Genomic DNA, 22112 nt, shown 5'->3' on the forward strand with positions numbered 1-22112 from the left:
TGTATGGAAAGGTGAGGAGTCAAATGTGGCTGTTTCTTTAAACAGCGTTTGTGGTTTGTTTCGTCATCCTGAAAGTTTCATTGTGCTGATTTGCTTTGGCAGTGCCTTCAGGCAGCTGGCAATGGTTGAGAGGTTTCGACACTTAGCAGGTAATAGAAGTTGTGCTAAACTGTATAATTTACAATTTGACTGACTGTAAGTATCTTTAAGCGTTTATGCCTGTCTGGTGGTTTTCTGCATTAGGTTTAGCTCAACACCTGCACTGCCATGTATTTTCACTCTGTAGCGAGCCACTTTTCCTTTAACACCCTGCTTTACTCCATCTCTCACTCTTCTATAGGTGTTCTGGTTCTGTCATAGTTGGCTGCTTTACCTTTAATACCTCACATATGCTCTATTAGAGATATTATTTTTTTATGCTCTTCTAGCAACAGGGCCCAACAACGTAACGTCAGCTATCCTGTCCCTCCTTTCAAAGTTGAATCAATCAATCACTCAGTTGAAATGTAATCCTGTCAGCTACTTTAGTTTGCGTACAAAACAGTATAATAATAACAACAACAACAACTATACAACTGTTTTTACCAAGAAATGTGATTGGTCAAGAGGTATTGATATACTAGGTGTGTTTCCTTTAGGGTAAAATGTTGGCACTCGGAAAGTTTCAGGCCACGCCCTCTTAAATGGCCGCTCACTCACCGTGTTTCCGTTACAAAAAAAAGGCCCCAGAGGAATTTAGGAGACTCTTGAGGTGACATATCACTCTGAATTGGTTTAGATCACAGGTGATCAGCGAATCAGTGATACAGCGGCACGCCAATCTTCCTCAAAAGAAATACAGAATAATTGCAGTTTGATTTAAGGTGGCCCGTATGATTCACAACGTCAACTTATGTACAAGTACCATGTAAGAAAACACAATGGCCCTCATTTATCAAACGAACGTACGGCAGAAAAATGTGCGTAAGACCATTTCCTGGCAAACGTCGGTATTCATCAATTTGGACGTGAGCGGGAGCTACGATCAAATCTCACGTCTGGTTTGAGATCGTGTACGCACATTTCAGCCTGTGTATTTGCGGTGCAGCACAGCAAAATCTGGCTGATATTAATTAACAAACCTCAGCTGTCATTAAGCATAAGCAGTCACATATTAGGAACGGATCAAAACGGTTTCTTAAAACAAATAAAAAAAATAAAAATTGTGGTTGGAGCGACTGATTGTACTCATGTGCGTCTGAAGGCACCATCCATGAATGATTACGCATTCATCAATCGCCAAAACTACCACTCGATAAATGTACAGGTGATTTGTGATGCCAAGCTATTGCTTTTAAACGTGGTGGCCAGGTGGCCAGGGGGACACACACGATTCTTTTATATTTCAAAACAGCTCGGCTCCAGCCCCCCGCGACCCCGACATTGAATTAATGAATGAATGTGTTGGCGCGTGGCCGCAGCAAGACGCACTGCAGAGCCAAAGTCATCTCCTCGGTTCTCGGCTACCCTTGATGAATTGCATTAAATCAAACAAGGTATCAGATGATTAACATCTTGGTATGGTTCTTCTAGATGACAAAGGTATCCTCTTACGGAATACCTAATAACCCGCCGGTAGCGCCGGTGTTGTGCCGTATTCAGCACCCCTGCTGTGAAATGCACCCCCTCGCATTATAGGTGATATTCTGGATCAGAAGGCTGCTGTTTCGACCTATAGGAGTAGTTTATATACAGGTAACCCACAACGGTCAGAACATTGGTTACTTACAGTCTTTAAACTATTTTAAGAGTTTAAAATCACAAACTTGGAACACAAAACAACACCTTTTTGTATGTTCTGTGTAAATAAACTGCAGCCATAATTACAAAATGAATTAAATGGATCTTTTGAATATCACCTATAATGCGAGGGGGTGCAATTCACAGCAGGAGTGCTGAATACGGCACAACTGTCCAACAGTGCGCACACGTGCACTTGGGTCTCAGTGGAGCGCTGCTTCGGGTTGACTCCCTCCGTTATTTTTTTCCATACAGTGTTTTTATGGGCCCCTTTTATTCCACTCTTAAGACTGCCAAAAAGCACGTCCTTATATTGCTCCATCTCGGATGTCAGGATGTCGATCTGTGTGTCGGAAAAGTTTATTTTCTAACCAGCGTTCTTCCTCTCCGTGTTTGACCTCAGTGGGCGAGTCCTCCGAACCAGGAATATTTAAGGGCGTAACATGTTAATGACGATCAAATTCAACCGCCGCATTTATCAAGGCCCGCTCATTCGTACGCTGAGAATGGTCTGATACGAATGTTTCATAAATCACACGTGTGTCCTTTCCTACGACCAATTCTGCGCTCAGATCTGCGCCCGTTTACACGCAAGATTGATAAATGAGGCCCACTGTGTGTATGTGTGTGTGTGTGTGTGTGTGTGTGTGTGTGTGTGTGTGTGTGTGTGTGTGTGTGTGTGTGTGTGTGTGTGTGTGTGTGTGTGTGTGTGTGTGTGTGTGTGTGTAAATGGGAGAGAGAGAGAGAGAGGGAGCATGCAGCAAAGGACCACAGGTCAGAATCCAACCCGGCCCCTGCAGCACTCATTTAACAGGCCTGTGTAACGATGTGCGTGCACAGATAATTTTCTGCGCTGTGTTCTTCTACACCACTGGATAAAAGTGTCTACTTTACTTCACTGTGTTGTTGTGGCGTCTGTTCTACCACACGTCACATCCTGCTGAGAGCTTCATCCAATCAGCAGCCTGGCTTCTCTCCTGGCCCGTTTCGGTGAGATAGACCCGCCTCATTCCAGATAATCGACCATAGTGAAAACGCACCTAGTATAACATCACTGAGACTTTTGCATGGATCACTCCCCTTTACAAGTGTTCTAATAGCTGTTATCTGTCTATCTTAAATGATAAGCTTTGCACCCAAAAGATGAACTGGAGAACATCTCCTGAGCTCCATTTTGTTTTGTAGCAGCAAATTCAAAATGACCATGGAAAATGGCTCACTGCCCTTCCTATCCAATTTAATTTATATGGTGTAGAACTAGCTTATGCAAGGCAAAATACTAGTCCTAAGGAAATGTTAACGTGTTGCTTGGCCAGGTCTAGTCCAGTTAAATAACTGATTAAATAAATAAATCATAATCTGTTGTTACTTATTAATGTTAACTAAGGAATGTGATTATCTTGTTTTAATATTGTTTCTCCAACTGGCCACTGCAGCAGAGGCAACTGTGTTTGTGGTTTCACATGTGAGAGCTCCAGGTGTGCTGATGCACATGGCTGGCTGCTATAAGCAGCCGCTCAGACAGAGACAGACAGACAGAGCAGGGGAGGAGAAGATACCAGAAAACTTCATTATTCTGTTCAGCTGCATGATACAAATAAAGCGATGTGTGTGTAAAGTGCTTTTTACAGGAGCTCTCCATTCAGCACCACAAACACCAAAACAAACTAAAAGACCAGTGATGCTACACCATTACATTCTCACATGTTTTTGCTCTTTTCCCACTGCACTCTCTCATTAACCTTCTGATTGAATTGGTTTTCTTTTTCCCTGTTTTAACATCAAAGCCGCTCTGGTCCTTTGTATTCTGAATGAAGGTGACAATCACATTGTGACACATATACTTGAAGAACCGTATTACAGAAACTTCTTAACTTGATGATCCAATCTTACTGTTTGGGAACCATGGCAATAAGGGTAAGGACCTACTTTAGGAAAAAGCCATTACAGTCTAACAGTCCCTAGGTCAATGTTCGTACCCTAACTTAAAGGGATACTTTACCCATACTAGTCCAGGTCTGTGTCATGTAAATGTGGGCATTCAATTCAATTCAATTTTATTTAAAGTGCCAAATCATAACAAAAGTTATCTCATAATACTTATTTATTTTTAACTTACATAGGCTCAACAATTCCCCCATGAGCACACAGTGGCGTTGAAAGCCTTCCCTATAACAGGCAGGAACTCAAACAGACCCAGCTCTATGGAGGATGGACATCTGTCTGCAATGTTTGGGGAGGAAGAAAAGGAGAGAGAAAGAGAGAAAAGACGGACAGATGGACAGAGAGAGACAAAGACAGACACAAAGACAGAGAGACAGTTACAGAGATGCAAGCAACGACAAAAGTAACAGTAACAATAATAATATCTATAGTACTGTGAATATGACTTATATGTTATGGCAGTTAATATAGCAGAATAGTAGAAACAAGCACAGCTAAGGTGATAGAATATGACAATGATAATAATTATGGTGGTAAACATGATGAATGATGAGTAGTGGTAATAACTGTGATACAATGAGACATATTACTGATGATGTTTTTATGGCTACAGATTTAATTATTTAGAAGACTTGTGATAGTTTATATGAGTAACAGTGATAATAGCAGCAGGAAGCGTCATGCAGGACCATGGCAGCAGGCACCACCACGATCAGCAGAGACCTGAGAGACGACAAAGCACAAACAACTCCAGGGAAGAAGCTGAATTAGTAACATGCATTGATGAGACATGAATGATACAGACAGATAGGAGAGAAACTCAGATTATCAGGAACAGGATTATCAGAAGACTAGGCCTATAGCAGCAGAATTAAGGGTGCACTCACACTGTCCATTCGTACCGTGCCCCGTGCTTTAGGGGGATTGTCCCCCCTTCGTCTTTCCCCGAGCCACGGCCCAGATAATTTTAAGTAATGTGAGTGCATGTGGGCCTGGGCCGTGGCTCGAATGCGTATTACTTATACGCCATTACCCCTCGGAGATTTAGTTTTGTCTGACTGTTTTTGAACATTTCATCTGACCAAATATACAGTAAACACCCCACCTCTGCATCAAACCACCGTGAACCGTTCGACGGCATCTTTTTAAATGTCCGTCGTGGAGAACAGAGGCGTGTAAACAGACATCAGGACCGCCGTCAATGCTCACGCTCGTGCCCGTTCATGTGCATCCATGCTTTACAAAAGCCCACCTCTCTCAACCGGGCCACGGCGGGCAAGCGTGCCGGGTCTAGCGGGCAGTACAGTTGTACTCACACTGGTCAAAGGAACCAGACTTTAGCCGTGAGGCGAGCTTGGGCACGGTACGAATTGACAGTGTGAGTGTGCCTAAGTAAGCAGAACTTCAACTTTGGCTTGGCAGTCTAGTAACATGGGTCTTGGGCCTGGGTGTTTTTGTATTAAAATAAGTCAATCTTTACTTTTGTTAAACGGTCTAACTTGCATTAGAGTAATCTAAGATCAAAATTAGACTGGCCAAACACTACCTACTAATCTAAAATATCAGCCCCACAGTGTTAATGGATCCAGTGGATTCAAATGGACTCTGATGTGACAGCAGCATCAGTAAATACAATATTAAACTTTAGGAGTACTGACTCCTTCAGAGTTGAATTCTATCTCAACAAGCTTGAGTTTTCTTTTCCTCTGTCCTCTTGTAGAGGACAAAACAACAGCAACGGTACAGTTTGTGTCGGGACTAGTATTTTATCAATACACTGGAGCAGTTGCTGCTGAAAGTTGGGGGCTAAAGGTTTGGGTTATAGTCAGCGACAAGAAGCAGAGGTATAAAGAATTCTGCAGATGTAGAAGCCAAGACATCACCACACATTCAAGAGCTGTATGCAGGTGAACTTTTCAACTCAGTGGTGGTCACTGTGATCTCAAAGAGCTCTCTTTGTGTGCGGTGTGTGTGTGTGTGTGTGTGTGTGTGTGTGTGTGTTGTGTTGTGTTGTGTTGTGTAACCATGGTGAGCTCTCTATCAGGTCAACAAGACTGAGGTCAGCCTTAATGATATCCTCATTAAGATGAGAGGGAGAGAGACACTTTAAGCTGTTTAAGGCTCTTGAATAGAAGTCATTGAGACTAATTAGTTTCTATTCATACTCTTCAACTCCAGCACTGAAAGAATGGACTAGCTCTCAGGGTTTCTGTTCTTTTCTGTACAGCAGGCTTGTGTAAGTATCTTCATCAATGCCACGTGAAAAACCAAGCCAGGCTCCTTATACGCTTTGTTCTTCAAGTGGTGATCCTTCACATTCTCACTCATTGTTTTCAGTTTCAAATGTGCTTATTTATAGGGATTCAAGCTGCAGGTTGAACTCCAGGTTGAGGGTTCCCTGGTGAAGGGTCCTCGTTAATACAATGTGCGAAATAGTGGCTTGTGATGGACTACCTTTATCGACTGAATTCAAAGTCTCAGCCAATACATACACATGTATTCACAATGGATTTAAAATATATTTAGTCGTGACACATTATGTGACATAATGTGACATATTATCACCATATCATGTTTTTTTGGCACATCCATGCTGCTTCTGAAATATTCAACTTCACTGATTATTTCTGAAGCTTAAGCTTTAGTTCTCCTCTTGTATAGTGGCAGTGACACATTCATGTGTGTGGTTTGTGCTTTTGTTGACATTCACAATTCATATATTTAGCAGGTCAGCAGCCTCATAAATGGAATACAAGATGTGGATACAAACAAGCTCTTTTGAATTTTTTTTTATATTTGTTATATTTTATTCATAAAAAAAGTGAAATGTGAACTTTAAAAAATATTTTCCAGGTTATTTAAGAATTGTTTTTGATAATAATATGTATAAATGTAAAAATACATAAGGCCTGCCATTTCTCCTCTACTGTGACCGTAGCCCTGTGCGTACCGTGAGAGAGGTGAGGCTGCTGTTGAGTGTGTGTGTGTGTGTGTGTGTGTGTGTGTGTGTGTGTGTGTGTGTGTGTGTGTGTGTGTGTGTGTGTGTGTGTGTGTGTGTGTGTATGTGTGTGTAGGCCCCCTCAGGCTCACACACCCCACTGGGTCTGATCCAGCTGACATGGAGACTATTATGATATCACGGAAGTGACAGAAATGTTTCTCTGAACTGCTGACAGTTAAATGAGAGTGAATACTGGACATATTCATCAGTTGGACACAGACACAATGAGCTGACAGCATTGATCTGTGTCTGCTAGATGTGTAAGTGAGCTGTTTGACACAAAGTTACCCACAGCAACTCGTGGTTGTAGTTTTTCTGCCTCTAGTGGCAAAAAAAATCCATCCTTTAAGGAAATATAGTTGCCAAAGCAGCTAGCCAGTAAAAATGATCAGCTGGCTGTTAAACCTTGTGATTGGTCTGTGATGGTGGAGCAATGTTCCAAATGACTAACCGTTCAATCACCGAACCATTTCATGCATGATCTTTTCCGTGGTCAATAACCATATTTTTCTCATTTACAAAGCAGAAAGCAAAATCAACGAGCAGCACGTTTGTTTTATTTTGTCCTTTTCTTTGGTACAAACGTATCCTGCTGTGATCAGAAGGAACGCTCTTTAAATGACCAAATGACTGACTTTTTGGTTTGGATTTGGATTTGGATTTTTGGTTTGGATTCTTCATGTTTCTTTAAGGCACTTTCACATCACCTTCCATGTAAATGTGCAGTGGATCTTATCTACAGGGATCTCTGCAGTAGCAGAGCAACCTGACAAACGTGTCCAGGAGTCTTACACTGCAGCTGCCATCAAAAACTATTTGTGTTGACTCTGTGGACTTGCATTACTTCTAAAACACCATTTCCCTAGTGCATTCCCGTGGGGGGTATTAAAGGGAAAGTTTACCCCCCCCAAAAAAGGATATACAGTATTTTTCCTCTTTCCAAAAAAGTACATTTGAAAAACTGTAATGTCTCATGACCCAGTTACTCAAGATTTCTTTGGTGCTTTGAGCACTACAACACCAATGCCATAGTTCAAGTTTACTGGAGAGAAGGCAGACATCTCTATAATCGATATCTCGAACACTGGGCAGCTCACAGCCAAACTATCAGAAGTACCTAGACTGATAAATGCACACAGCATATAGGAAAGAAAAAAAATATATTTTGGGGTAAACCATCCCTTTTAGCTGTTTTCATACCTCTGTGCCGGTGACAGCTGTGGCTGGAGGCTTTATGTCTTTGGGTTGTCTGTCTCGTATATATATCTATATATATATATATAGATATATATATATAGATATAGATATAGACTTTGAAGGTCAAAGGTCACTGTGACCTCTCAAAACACATTTTTAGCCATTACTCAAGAATTAAAAATCTGTAATTCATAAACAGAAGTGGAGACATTTGGTCAGATACTGAAGTGCTGACACTTATCTTCAAACTGTGCTGATTGTAGTGACATGAAGATGTGTGCGAAGCATCCATGTTTCACCAAAAATACACTACATAGGTTTTTTTTCTTCTAATTCCTTCAAAGTCTTCCCTACATATATTTTAGAAGTTTGGACAGTTTGGATGTAAACTGCAACTTGACTGTTTGGTGGAGGCACATGACCGCAATGTGTCATTCTGTATTTTGTAGCTGGCAAAGTTTTTTCTACAAATAAATCTTTTTTTATGGTAAATCTAGCTACTATTACTTTTGTATCTTGTATTTCAGTTTTGTTCTTAAAAGCTGTCCCGTCATTTGCTGCTAATTTTGACAAAAACACTGAGTACAAGTGCACTGCCAGTCCTCTCTGTTCACTTCTCTTTTCTTTTGGCACCATGTCTGTATTCACCTCTCTTTTGCTCTTTCTGCAGCTGTTTGAGATCACAGTGCCTATAACCCAAGGCACCAAGCCGGTGACAATCAGTGTGGCCAACCACACTCAGTGCAGCTGTCTGTCCAAACTGGACGTCTTCAAGCAAGTTCACAGCATCATCAGGAGATCCCTGTCTGAGTAAGTGCTCATACTCACACAATGATCACACAACCGACAGTTCTGTGAGATCAGTATAAAGGAGACCTGTCTACTTCTGTCAGCTCAGAGCTGTGTGTGTGTGTGCGTGTTTGTGTGTGTGTGTGTGTGTGTGTGTGTGTGTGTGTGTGTGTGTGTGTGTGTGTGTGTGTGTGTGTGTGTTTGTGTGTGTGTGTGTGGAGCAGCCTTTTCCTTTTTCCAGCAGAGGGGTTCTCATTGAATCCATTGTTGCAGACGTTGCTTCCTGTGCTGTGTGTACAGAGGGGGTATTACTTTAGGAAACTCTTTTCAGATGATCTCTTGATTAACTTCTCAGACCCATGAAATGTGTGTACTATGTTCCTGAATGCATATCTATGAGGAAGCATAATGCGATTTATGAGCTCCCCATTAACACACACAGTCAAGATCCCAAGAAGTGGTCCATGATGTATTTTTACGCCTCCACGCCGGCGACAGCCATGGCCGGAGACAGCCATGGCCGGAGACATGTTTTTTTAGGTTGTGCGTCTGTCTGTCCCATTCTTGTGAAAACGATATCTCGGGAAGCCCTGGAGGGAGTTTCTTCAAATGTGGCACACAAATGTCCACTTGCACTCAAGGATAAACTGATTAGACTTTGGAGGTCAAAGCTCAAGGTCACTAGGACCTCATGTCTGAGGTCTTAACTACACACCGGATTGGCAGGAATATAAGGCAACTCTGATTATATGATGACTCTCCTTTTATATCTCCTCCTCAGTTGTCGGCTCACTTGGCCAACTTTTGAGCCATTTTTTTTTTCACATTGAATAAAATTGCTTTATGATCGGACCCACAGATATCCTCAGATCTTAAATTTTTGGGGCTGAGATCACTGAATAAAACTAAGTCTAGTGTATGAAATTAACAGTGAGTGGGTTTATTAACAGCTTGGGTGAGATTAAAATAATCTAAAACCTCTAAAAATCTGATAAAGCTTTGGGTAGGACAGCAGACATGGATGTTAAAATCACCTAAGAACCCTGTCGTATTTACACATGAAGTTGGATAAAAACTGCTCCAGCAGTAGGCCTTGGAGCGAGATATGTGAGGATCATCAGTAAGCTGTTTGAAAACTGTCCTTGAATCTATGCTCATTTTCCTTGTATAGGCATCTGTCCCAAACTGGGTCGGTTGTTTTTCCAGATGTGAAACACTGTACTTGTTTAAGTTTGGAAGAGGCAAAAGGTCAAGTGTCTAAATACTTTAAGAGTTAACTGTACACTGGAGATCAAAATTAGAGAACAAAATTATACATACTTGATTTATTCTGAAATACTGTTATTTTTTACTGTTCAGAATTTGATAGCATATCAGCTGTGGCTATACCACTGCTGTACGATTTTTTTAACAAAAGGCACTTCAACAAAACCTTTATTTTGTAAAAAAAAAAAACAGTGAGCAAAATCAGAGAACAGTAACCATTCACTAGTTTCTCACACTGCTCTGGTTTGATTTCCAACAATGAAGTTAATTGTCACCAGGTGCCAGATTTACATCAAAAACTGGGAGGGATCTGGAAGTGTTCTCTAATTTTGCTCACTGCTTTTTTTCACAAAATAAAGGTTTTTGTTGAAGCGCCTTGGTTATTTTAAAAAAACATGTTAGTACAGCGGTGGTAAAGACACAGCGGATAGCCTATCAATTATAAATAATAAAAAACAATAAAAAATAACAATATTTCAGAATAAATCAAGAGTCAATACTTCTCTAATTTTGATCTCCAGTGTATACTAATAGTTAATATGAGGGAATCTCCTGAGGAAGATACATTCCAGTGTAGAAGAGGAGTCCCCACTGCGTGCTGGGGCTTTTTCAGTCCTATTCATTTTTCAAATCAGGTGAATGAGCAGTTTGATGAACGATGGCCAGATCCTGCTGCGGATGAAATCCAAGTAGATGTTGTTAGAAGAAGCCCCTGTGTGTGTGTGTGTGTGTGTGTGTGTGTGTGTGTGTGTGTGTGTGTGTGTGTGTGTGTGTGTGTGTGTGTGTGTGTGTGTGTGTGTGTGTGTGTGTGTGTGTGTGTGTGCGTGCGTGTGTTGTTCATGTGTGTGGGTGGGGTACACTACTGGAGAGTAATGACCTGTTCAATATGGAATGTGCACTTATATGTGCCATAGAAATTCACAATAAATAGTGTGGATGTGTGAGTGAGTGCGTGCTTGAAAGAAATGGTATTGTAATATAACCTGGATGATGTTAGCTGCTGTAATGTTATTGATATTTTCTTATTAACAGTTTGTATGATATCTTACAATTAAGGCATTTTATTCATGTTTTATCCATTTCGTTAAAAAAAAAGGATGTGGTTTAGCTTAGTACTTCCAGGGCACACCTGCCCCCCAGGTGAATCTCCTGTGTTTTGGGATCCATCCACCACCTTGACCCTCGTCCTTGTGTGAATTTTAGTGCTCTTATACTACGTCACCTGATTTCCCTTTTTGCTCTGGACATGATTTGTACAGTAATAAATATGTGAATTACATACAAGAGCGTAGGACCACCTGAGACCTTAGAGGAATGTTGATACGTGCTGGTATTTGACAACACACACACACACACACACACACACACACACACACACACACACACACACACACACACACACACACTCACACACACACACACACACACACACACAAACAAACACGCACACAAAGCTGTGGTGTTAAACACAGCATGTCAGATTATGGCTGGAAAAGGAATCGCATTGTAGAGATTTTCACACCTACAAATCATCCAACATGTAAGAATACACACATGTAAGCGTGAAGCACACGTATGTTTCACATTAGGTGAAGTGAGAGAAACACTTTCTCCTTTCCTCTCTTCATCTTTTTCTTTCACTTTCTTCTTTTTTCTCCCAGCCACCCCATTAGTGAGAATGTCCGTTTATGTCTGTCACTGCAGCTCTCATTGAAACCACACTGTGTTTCTTGTCATCGCCACAATATTTCGCAACTTCAAACAATTTTTCTGTAACACACTGCCTGCTGTCTGTCTCTGTGTCCGAATCATATGTTGCTTTTAGCCAGATTACACATGGTGTTTCTATATAGATGTGTGTATGTGTGTGTGTGTGTGTGTGTGTGTGTGAGAGAGAGAGAGAGAGAGAGAGAGAGAAGAGATGTGCAATTCTAATCTAGACATCCATAAAATCATTTTAAACGTGTAACAAGCTGTCTAACAGAGGTAGACATGACTTTGCAGATGCAAGAGTAACTGAAGTGTGTAAAGCTATGTATGCATTAGGCTTATGGCACATCAATCAAATATTCTCCAACAAACACAAATGTTGGATGTTGGAATTGTTTGAGATGTTGGTCAGATTCAACATGTTCAATAAAGTTAGGTCAGTTTGCCATGCTTTCAATTACCCATGAACTGTTTGATGGAGATGATATACAGTAGCTTTCAACCTGAAAAGTGAAGCCAATGGTGGAGTGCCTCAAACCTTCATTCTTTCTAATGTCCAACAGGAGGCGACTCCACTGGCTCGGTGGAAGTCGGATTGTATAGAAGTCAATGAGAGAAGTAGGAACATTTTCAAAATTCATGACCGCTGTCCTTTCTCGCATCCATCTCAGCACATCAAATCCTGGTGCACTGGGAGACTCGCCCCATGCGCTTCCTGTAGGTGCGCGGCCACAACGCTACGCACGCTCCCACTATGCGGTTCTTCATGGGTTTCTGAATCCACTTGGCAGCTCACTAAGCTTCGCTCTGTTGTTGTTCTCAATCATTTCAGTCTGGTTAAATCTGTGGTTAAAGGCCACTGCAATGTCTCTTTCTACTCTGAAAAAAAGAAAGGTTGAAACAAAAAACACCAGTTTATCAGAGAACTGTCACTGTGAAGCCTGCGTTTACCCTGCAGCCATATCTGAGTGTAAAGAGGATACGTTGATAAGGTTTTTTCAGAAAAAATCATGCTACTCTGCATTTATGTTACGTTCATTTGTGTTAGTCCAGTTTTTGATGAATAAACTAATGTTTCATATGTGCTTGTCAGCCTGGTAATCAGATAAATGTAGTGCAGTATAAAGTAGAATATTTCCACCGATTTGTAGTGGAGTAGAAGAATAAAGTAGCATGTAAATAAAATACTCAAGTAAGGGAGAAGAGATTCAAACTTTACTTTAGTCCAATAATTGAGTGTAAACCTCAGGTCGCGTGAAGTGAACAAGCACCGTAAAGATAGAGTTGTTGCTGTGATCTATGTTGCAGCTTCATTTGAATGTAATGGACACACTCAGATGGGCGCAACATACACACCCAGTGGCGGATTAAGGTGGTCAGGGGCCCCACATTATCAATCATGCTTTATTAGAAAAAAAACCTTAGAACAGATGAAGAGTCCGCAAAAATCCTGTCAATTTAGGGATTTTCTTTTGTAGATCTTGGTTCCTCTGTTCTTTCAGACGTTGTGCTTTTCTTTTTCATGCTCTGCTATTACATTTCCTTTCTAACGTTTTGCCACTATACTGTCTAGTAACAGTTAGTGACATATCATTTGGCAACAAAACTGGCCTTATGAATCCTGCCACATGATGGCAGCTGATTGGGTAAATGTGTCCCATAGCCATCCAATCAGCAACTTAATTTTTTTAATGTTTCTAAGGACTCCAATAGGAGGTTAGTTTGTTTTCCCATTGAGGTTAATTTAAAAAATAGCCTGGTCCTGCACACCTGGGGGGCCCAAGGTGTGTCTAGGCCAGCCTATGCATTAATCCGCCTCTGTACACACCCCATGTATTTTGACTCTTAGAGGCCAAAAGAAATGGTGTTCCTGACAAAACATTCAGTGGAGGAAGAAATGAGGTGAATGAAAGACAGAACAAAGACATGAAATGATTATTGAAGAGGAATGGAAAAAATAAAACAGGAAAATCAAAATCAGAGAAAATAAATACCAAGGTCATGTGGCCTTAACATAGCAAACAGCAGAACTGCTGTGTCAAGATATCAGTAATGCTCCTCCACTTATCTGAAGTTGGCCCAAGAGGCCTCTCTTTGATGGAGATGTTTACTTGCCTACAATCTGCTTCCTTCCAGCCTCCTAATCGTCTAAATTATTCTAAAGCGTCTTTGATCCAGTTGGCATTAAAAAATCATACAAATGTTAGGAACTTGCAATCTGTGTAGGTTTCTATTTTTCCAAATCTCTCAGCAGACAGACAATTAAATTACATACTAACATGTTATTTAGTAGGCTAAAACAGTAGACTATGTGATTTTTCAGTATGTCCAAACCAATAGTAGGTGAATTGCCCACTATTTCCAGTGCAAATACTGGACACTACTCCAGCATTAACATCCCACAATGCAATGCAGTAGAAACGACAATGTTCATAACAGACAAACAGATAGTGTCCTGGTCAGCTCTGCAATTTCAATTACGCTTCAATTTACATTTCTACATAGTCTATTAAAAATAGGTCAAAATTATCGCCTGCAACTGTTACTTTCCTTTTCCAGTAAGTTAGGCATAAAAGAGCTAAGGTTGATACAGGTTACTATAGTAACACATTTATACATTCTAATGTTTATTCACACAAAAGTATGTTGAACAATAGAGTATGTTGTGTTTAGTGTGTGATTTCCATCGCAGCAAGAATGTTAAGCCCAGTTCAGACCAAAGATTCACAACAACACAAAACAGTTTTGTAAGAGTGTTGTGAATTGGCCCGTCTCGTCCTCAAACCTGCGGATGTTGTTGCTAGCGGGTTGAAGTGGTAGTTTTGGACGGAGGTTCAGCAAGAGAGAGAGAGAGAGAGAGAGAGGGTCAAGCAAGCTAGGTCTTTACACTTAACAGGGCGAGGGAGTGCAGTAATGGAGAAACAGTCAGTGCGTTTACATGCACATCAGTAAACCAAAAATGGCCTCATCCCGGTTTAGGGAATGATTGGATTATTGAAGTTCCCCTCGTATACATTAAAGGGGGTTGAATGGGAAAATGATGGAGTCACTCAACCTCCGGTACAGTAGGTGGCACTCCGCCAACAAACAGCTGGACTGAATACAAATCACAAATGGCTGACATTTGGACAGAATTACGACAGGAATGAGTCATCTTTGAAGTGATGTTACTTGCTGTTCCAAAGTCCTCCCTCGGTTTAAAGGTAATGCTCTATTATTGTTTGTTTTTTTCACATTGTTTTCGGTGCTTCCTGTTTTTGTTTTTTTTTTATTTCTGTGTCTAAAGCCATCCGAGAACGCTGTTTACATGAGTTCTCTAGGTCTGTTAACAGGGGGATGAGAACCCCAATTTTACCCGAGGTATGATGTTTACATGGTGGAGTATGCCCTTAACCTGATTATAATTTGGTTTTTAAACTTTAAACGCACTGACTAGAGAAATAGGGTTTTAACAGGATGACACAACAATGTGTCTGAAAAGTCAACCAGCAACGAGACAGAAACAGTGGCAGCTGCTATACCAACTCTATTTAAAGCAACAACATGTGAGATTTGCTCTCTGGCTCCCCCCCATAGTTGGGAAACAGTATTTTTTTTCGCTAGTGTCTTCAAAGTAGTCGTCCAACAGTAATACAGCCAAGTCGCCATCAGCGGTGAATCCCTCTTCCTCCTTTAGCTCACACCAGCAACTGAACGCTGGGCCAATACTGATCCTCGTCCGCCCTCGGAGTCTGTCACTATCCCTTTTTCTTTTCTTGTTCTCCTCCTACAAAACCTTTGCTTTCTTCGGTTTAGTTTAATTTTTCGGCCATGACATCAAACCAGCATACACAGTCTACACACACGACGTACCAGCCAACAGACGGGCATACACGCGCCACGCTAGACAGCTGGGCTCTGGCATCCGAATTGGATGGAATGGAGGGGGTGACGTATGCCGTAAAGCAGTGTTTTTTCATTGTTGTTTTGTGCACAGGTGTCAACCCGAAATCCCAAGTTGTATTGTGCCAGAGACAGTGGTACAGACTCTATCAGGATACAACAGATGTGTCATTAAACTTATTGCAAGTTGATGTACCATCACAAGGGTCTTGGTAATATATTATGAAGGTTGAAAAACTAGTGCTGCAACGATAATATGGAGCCAAGTCAGCATAAACACAGCAGATAAACAGGACTGTAGCTGAATACATTAGGATGGAGCAGATCCCTGTTTACACTGTGGAGAAACCTGAAAAACTGATTCACCAACTGAACCCAAGGTATTACCTCCTTCATGGAATCATTTAATGTCCACAGAAACCCCCTAGCTCTACAACACAAGAAAACAAACAAGAGTGTTTGAATATATTTGTCATGTTTACAGTATATACATCCTACAGTTGTGTTTTCTTTTTTCTTTTCACTACGACAGACTACTTTTTAAAAGTGTTGTTATTGATGTTTGTATATTTCTAATCTTCATTTTTCATAATCTTCTAACCACCAATTATTTTTGTCATTTTCTCCCCATAGTATCATGAACGGTATTGAGTATCAGGTATTTTCCTGGGTATCCGCATTGACTTTGAAATTCTAGTATTGTCACCACCCTAGGAGCTTAGACATGAGGAATAAACCCTGACCTTCAGTGTATACCTTTCCATAACTTCGACCACCACATTTTCCTTTTTGTTGTGTTCTAACAACATCACACTGACTGAAAGTCACCACTGGTTGTAAAGAAGTCTGATTAACATGCTATAAGCTCATAAATTGAAACCAGAGTAGCATGCTAGTGGCTCTTTGAGGCTGTTAGCGGTGCTGTGAGCTAAATGCTAAAGACAGTTGATGTTAACATGCTGATGTTTGCTATAATGTTTACCATATTCATATCCTATTGTTGCCCTTCAAGCAGAAATGTTTGGCAAAAAAACACATTCTATAATCTATTTATTTGGTTCTGCTGCTTTGTCACAATACAAAGTATTGTATACATTTTTAAAGCTGGATAAATGCAGCATTAGAAAGGTTGCTGCGGCTGTATGTAAGCAGTTCTGATTGCAAATACAGTAACATGAGGCAGTAGAAATCCCAGAGACATCTCACCAAAGATAATCCTCTGATACTTTCCTCTCCCTTCTGACCATCCGATTGAAGCTGACCCAAGAAATATTTCTTTGATGGAGGTGTTTATTTGTCTACACTCCATCGAATCTCTTATCATGGGCAGTAGTTTGGTCACACGCATACAGATCTGAGGAATCCCATTTCTTGAACCAATTAAGTGCCCAGTTTCTGAGCCAGGCAACTCCTGAAGATCAGATAGAAAGAGATGATGGCTTATATGGTTGATATTGGTGTTATTTACACGTACTATAAACATTTTGAAGATCATGTTAAATGAATACCTCGAATGAGATCTGGATTCATTGGAGAAACTAGGAGAAATTGGACCTTTGCTGTCGCAATTATTGAAGAATAACATAACAGTGGTTTTGGACAATAACTAACCCTAAAATGATAGATGACAGTTATGAGCACAGTAGACAAACACGCAATGCGAGTTCTGGGCATTAAATAAGTAATAAATATGGATAGAATCAATGAGTGATACTCCCGAAAGCAATTTCAGTCAAAAGCAACTGGACTTGGTTATTTGTCAGTTCATGTACGCAACTGACCAGGATGGGACTGGTCCAACTAACTGGTGTGGAGATCCAGGTATTTAACCTTTCACAAGGTTGATGATGTCACTGGAACCCTTTGTGCTCACTGGAACCCTTTGTGCTCCAAGTGCGACCGTCGTTAGACTGACAGTCGTTGGTGGGAAGTTGGTCTTGTGACAGGTTAAATATCTGGATCTCCACACCAGTTAGTTGGACCAGTCCCAGCCTGGTCAGATGTGTACATGAACTGATGAAGCCCCTTGGATGACAAACAACCAAGTCCAGTTGCTTTTGACTGAAATTGCTTTGGGGACAACAATGACCTGGACAAGTGAGAACATTCACAGGCTTAATGAGTGATACTGTTGCTCTGTGTCTACTGGAGCTCTTTGCAAGTTCAACCTAAAAGGTAATTATTGGTAAATTGTTGGAGAAGCTTCTTACTGCCTGGATGTTTGTTTGCAATCCTCGTATAGCTTCACTCATCGCTCCAGGAGAGGTCATCTACAGCAGGAGTTTTCAAAAACTTACGCTGTGGTCTAGCTTGGAAACCAGACAAATCTTCAGAGTTAATTTTTGATTCTCCCTGGCAACTACGCCTGACCCCTCTCCCATTTAGACAGAATCCCAACCAACCAGATCCTGGGGAAGGAAATCACAACCGTTTATCTCATGTAGGGCAGATTTAAAATGATGACTGACAGAGGAGCCTCATAGTTACTAACATAACTGGTGGGAGTCCAGTGTTCATTCCACGTTAGATGAAACTGTCAAACTAGGCAGTACTGATCAAATATGAATCAAGATTTCGTTACTGTATTGTCTATTTCTCACCTGAAATGTTTTATAAACTGCACTGTGTAATTTGAGAACCTTTGTGACCCAGCCACCATTTTTTTCCTGCTCCAAAGCAGACCAGGCATTGCCCGAACTTGCATGCACACATGCATGCATTACTTGCATGTAGCACTGTGTAGTAGTAGCTATGTCATTCTGTTGCTGTGACTGGTTGTACTGTATGTCTGACATCTTGGTCTGCATAACGCTCCTAGGAAATTGAAAATGACCTGAGAGATTCCAAGCTAATATCTATTTGCGAAGCTTAAGTCCAGGATGGGAAGTCTGTCATAACATTTAAGAGAGGGAGAGAAAGAAAAAACACATTAGAATGTACTGCTTTGCTTGGGTCCAGTAGCTACACATATTTTAGCCATTCAAAAAAGGCCCACCTCCAAAAAAAATCAGTATCCGTTTAAGTGTGCGCTATAGACAGTGAACAGCCCTTTTAAAAATACCACCAGACTCCATTGACAATAGGGCTGTGACTTTTGCCCAAAAATCATATTCAAAGTTAATCCGTTATTAATATTAATATTTGAATATATTTGAATACTTATTAATAATATTTCAACCAAATATCTGACAGTCACTCTTGTCGGCCTTTGGTCACCCACTCACGCGGAAAAACAATGTATAATATGTTACAGCTCCCATAAAGTCTCTGGTTGAGATGCAGCAGCACTGCTCTAACTATAGAACAACAACAGCCACTCAGAAAATAGCACTATTGTATCTGGGTAAGATTTAACGCAACAACCAATTAAAGATAGTTAGCCTGGTATTATTCATGTGATGTTGGAGCACAGAGTAAGTCATCTCCTGTTTATTAATGTTACATTACAACAAATTCACAACTTGACTGCTGTTAGAGAATGTTGCCCAGATAATTGGCACCAGTTTTTCAATGCTAAGTGAAATACCCCAATTCCTGATTGTTCCTGGCTGATGTCAGCGTCATCTACAGGAGCTCAGATGGCCAATAATAGCCTTGCTAATGAGCTTGTGATTCACAAAATCGCCAGGCGTGAAAAAGTCTTGGAATCTGAATTGAAAACAAGGTTTAGGAGCGAATACATTTACAAAAGATATTGTCCATAACAGGTTCGAATATTAAGGGCTGCCTAATATTCGTTCGAATATTATATATTTTTTTAATATTCAAATTATATTTAAATATGGAAGTCCTAATTGACAAAGGTAGTAATTTTACTCACAGAAAATGGGAGATGCTGGTCTACAGCAACCCGTTTTATGTGTAGGTAAGCCCAGTGTAGCGGGCTAACTCATTCTACTCCAAGAGAGGAGGGAGGATTGGTGGCCGGAGAGGTGCCATTTTCACCCCCTGGGCACTGCCAAGGTGCCCTTGAGCAAGGCACCGAACCTAAAAAATTGCACGTGTTCATACAGTATATATGAGCATGAGCGTCCACCTGTGTGTGTGTTTTGGAAACAAAAGAGTAAAATGTGAATTTCCCCTTGTGGGACTTATACAGTATATATGAGCATGAGCGTGCGCCTGTGTGTGTGTTTTGACAACAAAAGAGTAAAATGTGAATTTCTCCCTGCAGGACTTATAAAGGCATGCTTTCTTTCTTTGCCCTCATTATATCTTTTGGCATACACATAAAGTTAGGGCGTGCAACCGTACCGCGCCTAGGCACGTTTGCACATGTATGAGCATGAGCGTGCGCACATGTACGAGCAAGAGGCCTACGGCGATTCTGACGACATTTTATATGCGCCTTTCGGACATAGAAAAAAGAAGGTTGGACCATGTGCGGACATTTAAAACAATGGCAGCGAAAGGTTCACGCTGGTGTGATGCGGAGGTGGAGTGTTTACTGCAGATTTGGTCGGATGAAAATATTCAAAAACAGTCTGACAAGACGCACAAAAAGGTCTAAGAGGTCTATGGAAAGATTTGTAAACAAAGAGGCGCATCGCGATGACGTCAATCAATGCGTGTAACGTGTTACGGTGTGATGACGTATAGACAGGCAAGAAGCATTCGCGCCGAGGCCCAGGTAGTGTGAGTACAAATGGGCCTGGGCCGCGGGGGGAGAGGGAGGGGGGGACGAGTACCCTAAAGCACGGAGCATGGTACAGATGGACAGTGTGAGTGCGCCCTTACAGTAGTGGAACACCATCCCTAACCCTAATGTCCTTAGCGGTGGTCTGGTCTCTCTCTCTTGAGTGTTAAAATGTTAAAAGCCCATCGACTGTAATGTTTAAGCCTAACGTACTAACTTTACTGCTCTAACTTGCACGACTTTCTTGCTATTTTTTACATTTTCAGCATCAATGAAGTCCTATACACATTGCTATAAGCTGGACTTAGCTAACACTAACGTTACCTAATGCCTAACTTCTAACTTAACAAGCTAGCTAACACTTGTCAAGTAACGGTAAATGTTAACATAGCTAATGTTACAAAACGTGAACATGTTTTATTGCAACATTAGTTAGTCCCGGCATCTTAAGCTGGGGGGTTGGTGGTGGTGGTGAGCAAAACCCGGAGGAGAGGCTTAATTGAGGATAGCCGGTCCACCTTAAAGATCGGTGCAGTGAGCCTCTGCTGAAGGAGTTATTTGCTTCGGGGGTTGACTCCCTTCACCTTAATCTGCAGGTAGCACCAAGACACAGGGACTTGGCATGGGTCTTGAGGAGGCTAATAATAATATACTCGGGGCAACCCTGTCACACACCAACATCGTGCACCACTGTAGCAGCGCCAGGCACACAGAGTATTATGTATTCTCGTGTAGTAGGCCTATACTACTTTGCTCTGATCAAATGCATTTTAATACACTGATGTGATTAGGTGGTCTCCAGTTGAAATATTCATTTCATATGTGTGTTTATACTGTATGGGCATATGTGTTATTTTGATGTAATGTTTTTATCCCTTTTCCAGAAGGCCTAAACTAAACTAAGCTGAACCAGTAGAGTACCTCTAAGGAAACATACAGGGGCTTAACAGGTTCTCTAGTGGTTCTTCACCTTAGTTTAGTTCAGTTTAGTTTAAAGGAAAAATAACCATTTGTGAACCTCTAAAGAACCATACAAGGGCTTATAATGTGCAATATAGCACCTCAATTCATGAAGTCATTCAGTGAAAGAACCAATGAGGGACCAATATATTTTGTGTATATAGCAATATGCAGGTGTGAAGTACTGAAAGCTTGTGATTCAGCATTTGCAGTATCTATAATATAGTGCATTATCTACATATAGGGTCTGATGAACCAAAGTGTGAATGATGTGTGATTTTACATTGTATACATGTGTATATATACAAGCAAGAACATTGTGTCTATTTTAAATCTTTCCCTGTCTCTCTGTTGAAGGTGTCCAATAGCAAACAGGACGTGTCCTTCTGGTAGGTCTTGGAGCAGCAGGGAGTGTCGTTGTGTCATCATGACCTCCAGTGCGCACCACAACCCCCCACCTCCACCTCTGCCCCCTCCAAGGCCCTCACAGCAGCACCTTGGTGAGTGTTTGCACACAACCACATTTATGTTGTATCTCTGGTCCTTTTTTGAGAAAACAATGTAGAGGAAATTAGGCTTGCTTATTTTTCCTGCAGTAGTCAATAACAAAAAGGGGGGAAAAAAATCAACATTTGTAGCTGCTGATAAGTATACAGTACAGGTCTAATAGCTGCCAACACAGTCAAGACTTTGGTAATAAGTAGATGGCAGAGCTCATGAAAGCTATGTGTGTGGTCTTGTGAATACGTCTTTATTTTTTCCGAAACCTAAATAGATGTAATTAATGATGTAGACAGGAAAATAGCAGTTAATGTGGAAACGCTAAGATGACAAAAGCTGCTGTTTACAAAGCACTGGCTATGTTCATTAAATCCACCTCTCTCGACTCACTGCACTGCAACTAATGGGAGCTCTCAGGTGGGAAATCTTTAACCAACATTCTCTTGT

At 41.1% G+C, this 22112-nt stretch overlaps 1 protein-coding gene across 1 annotated transcript in view; it reads left to right on the plus strand.

The window, feature by feature from the left end:
• The window catches only part of vegfc (vascular endothelial growth factor c), a gene marked incomplete at both ends in the record, with an annotated part of 98308 nt that overhangs the window by 56674 nt on the left and 19522 nt on the right, over window positions 1-22112 (plus strand). The window contains 2 exons of the mRNA XM_083922888.1: window positions 8592-8731; window positions 21522-21664. Of these exons, the coding sequence (XP_083779014.1) occupies window positions 8592-8731; window positions 21522-21664 (283 nt within the window). The remainder of the gene's footprint in view (window positions 1-8591; window positions 8732-21521; window positions 21665-22112) is intronic.

This window comes from Echiichthys vipera (assembly GCF_963691815.1).
Source record: "Echiichthys vipera genome assembly, chromosome: 2".
NCBI classification, from domain to species: Eukaryota; Metazoa; Chordata; class Actinopteri; order Perciformes; family Trachinidae; genus Echiichthys; species Echiichthys vipera.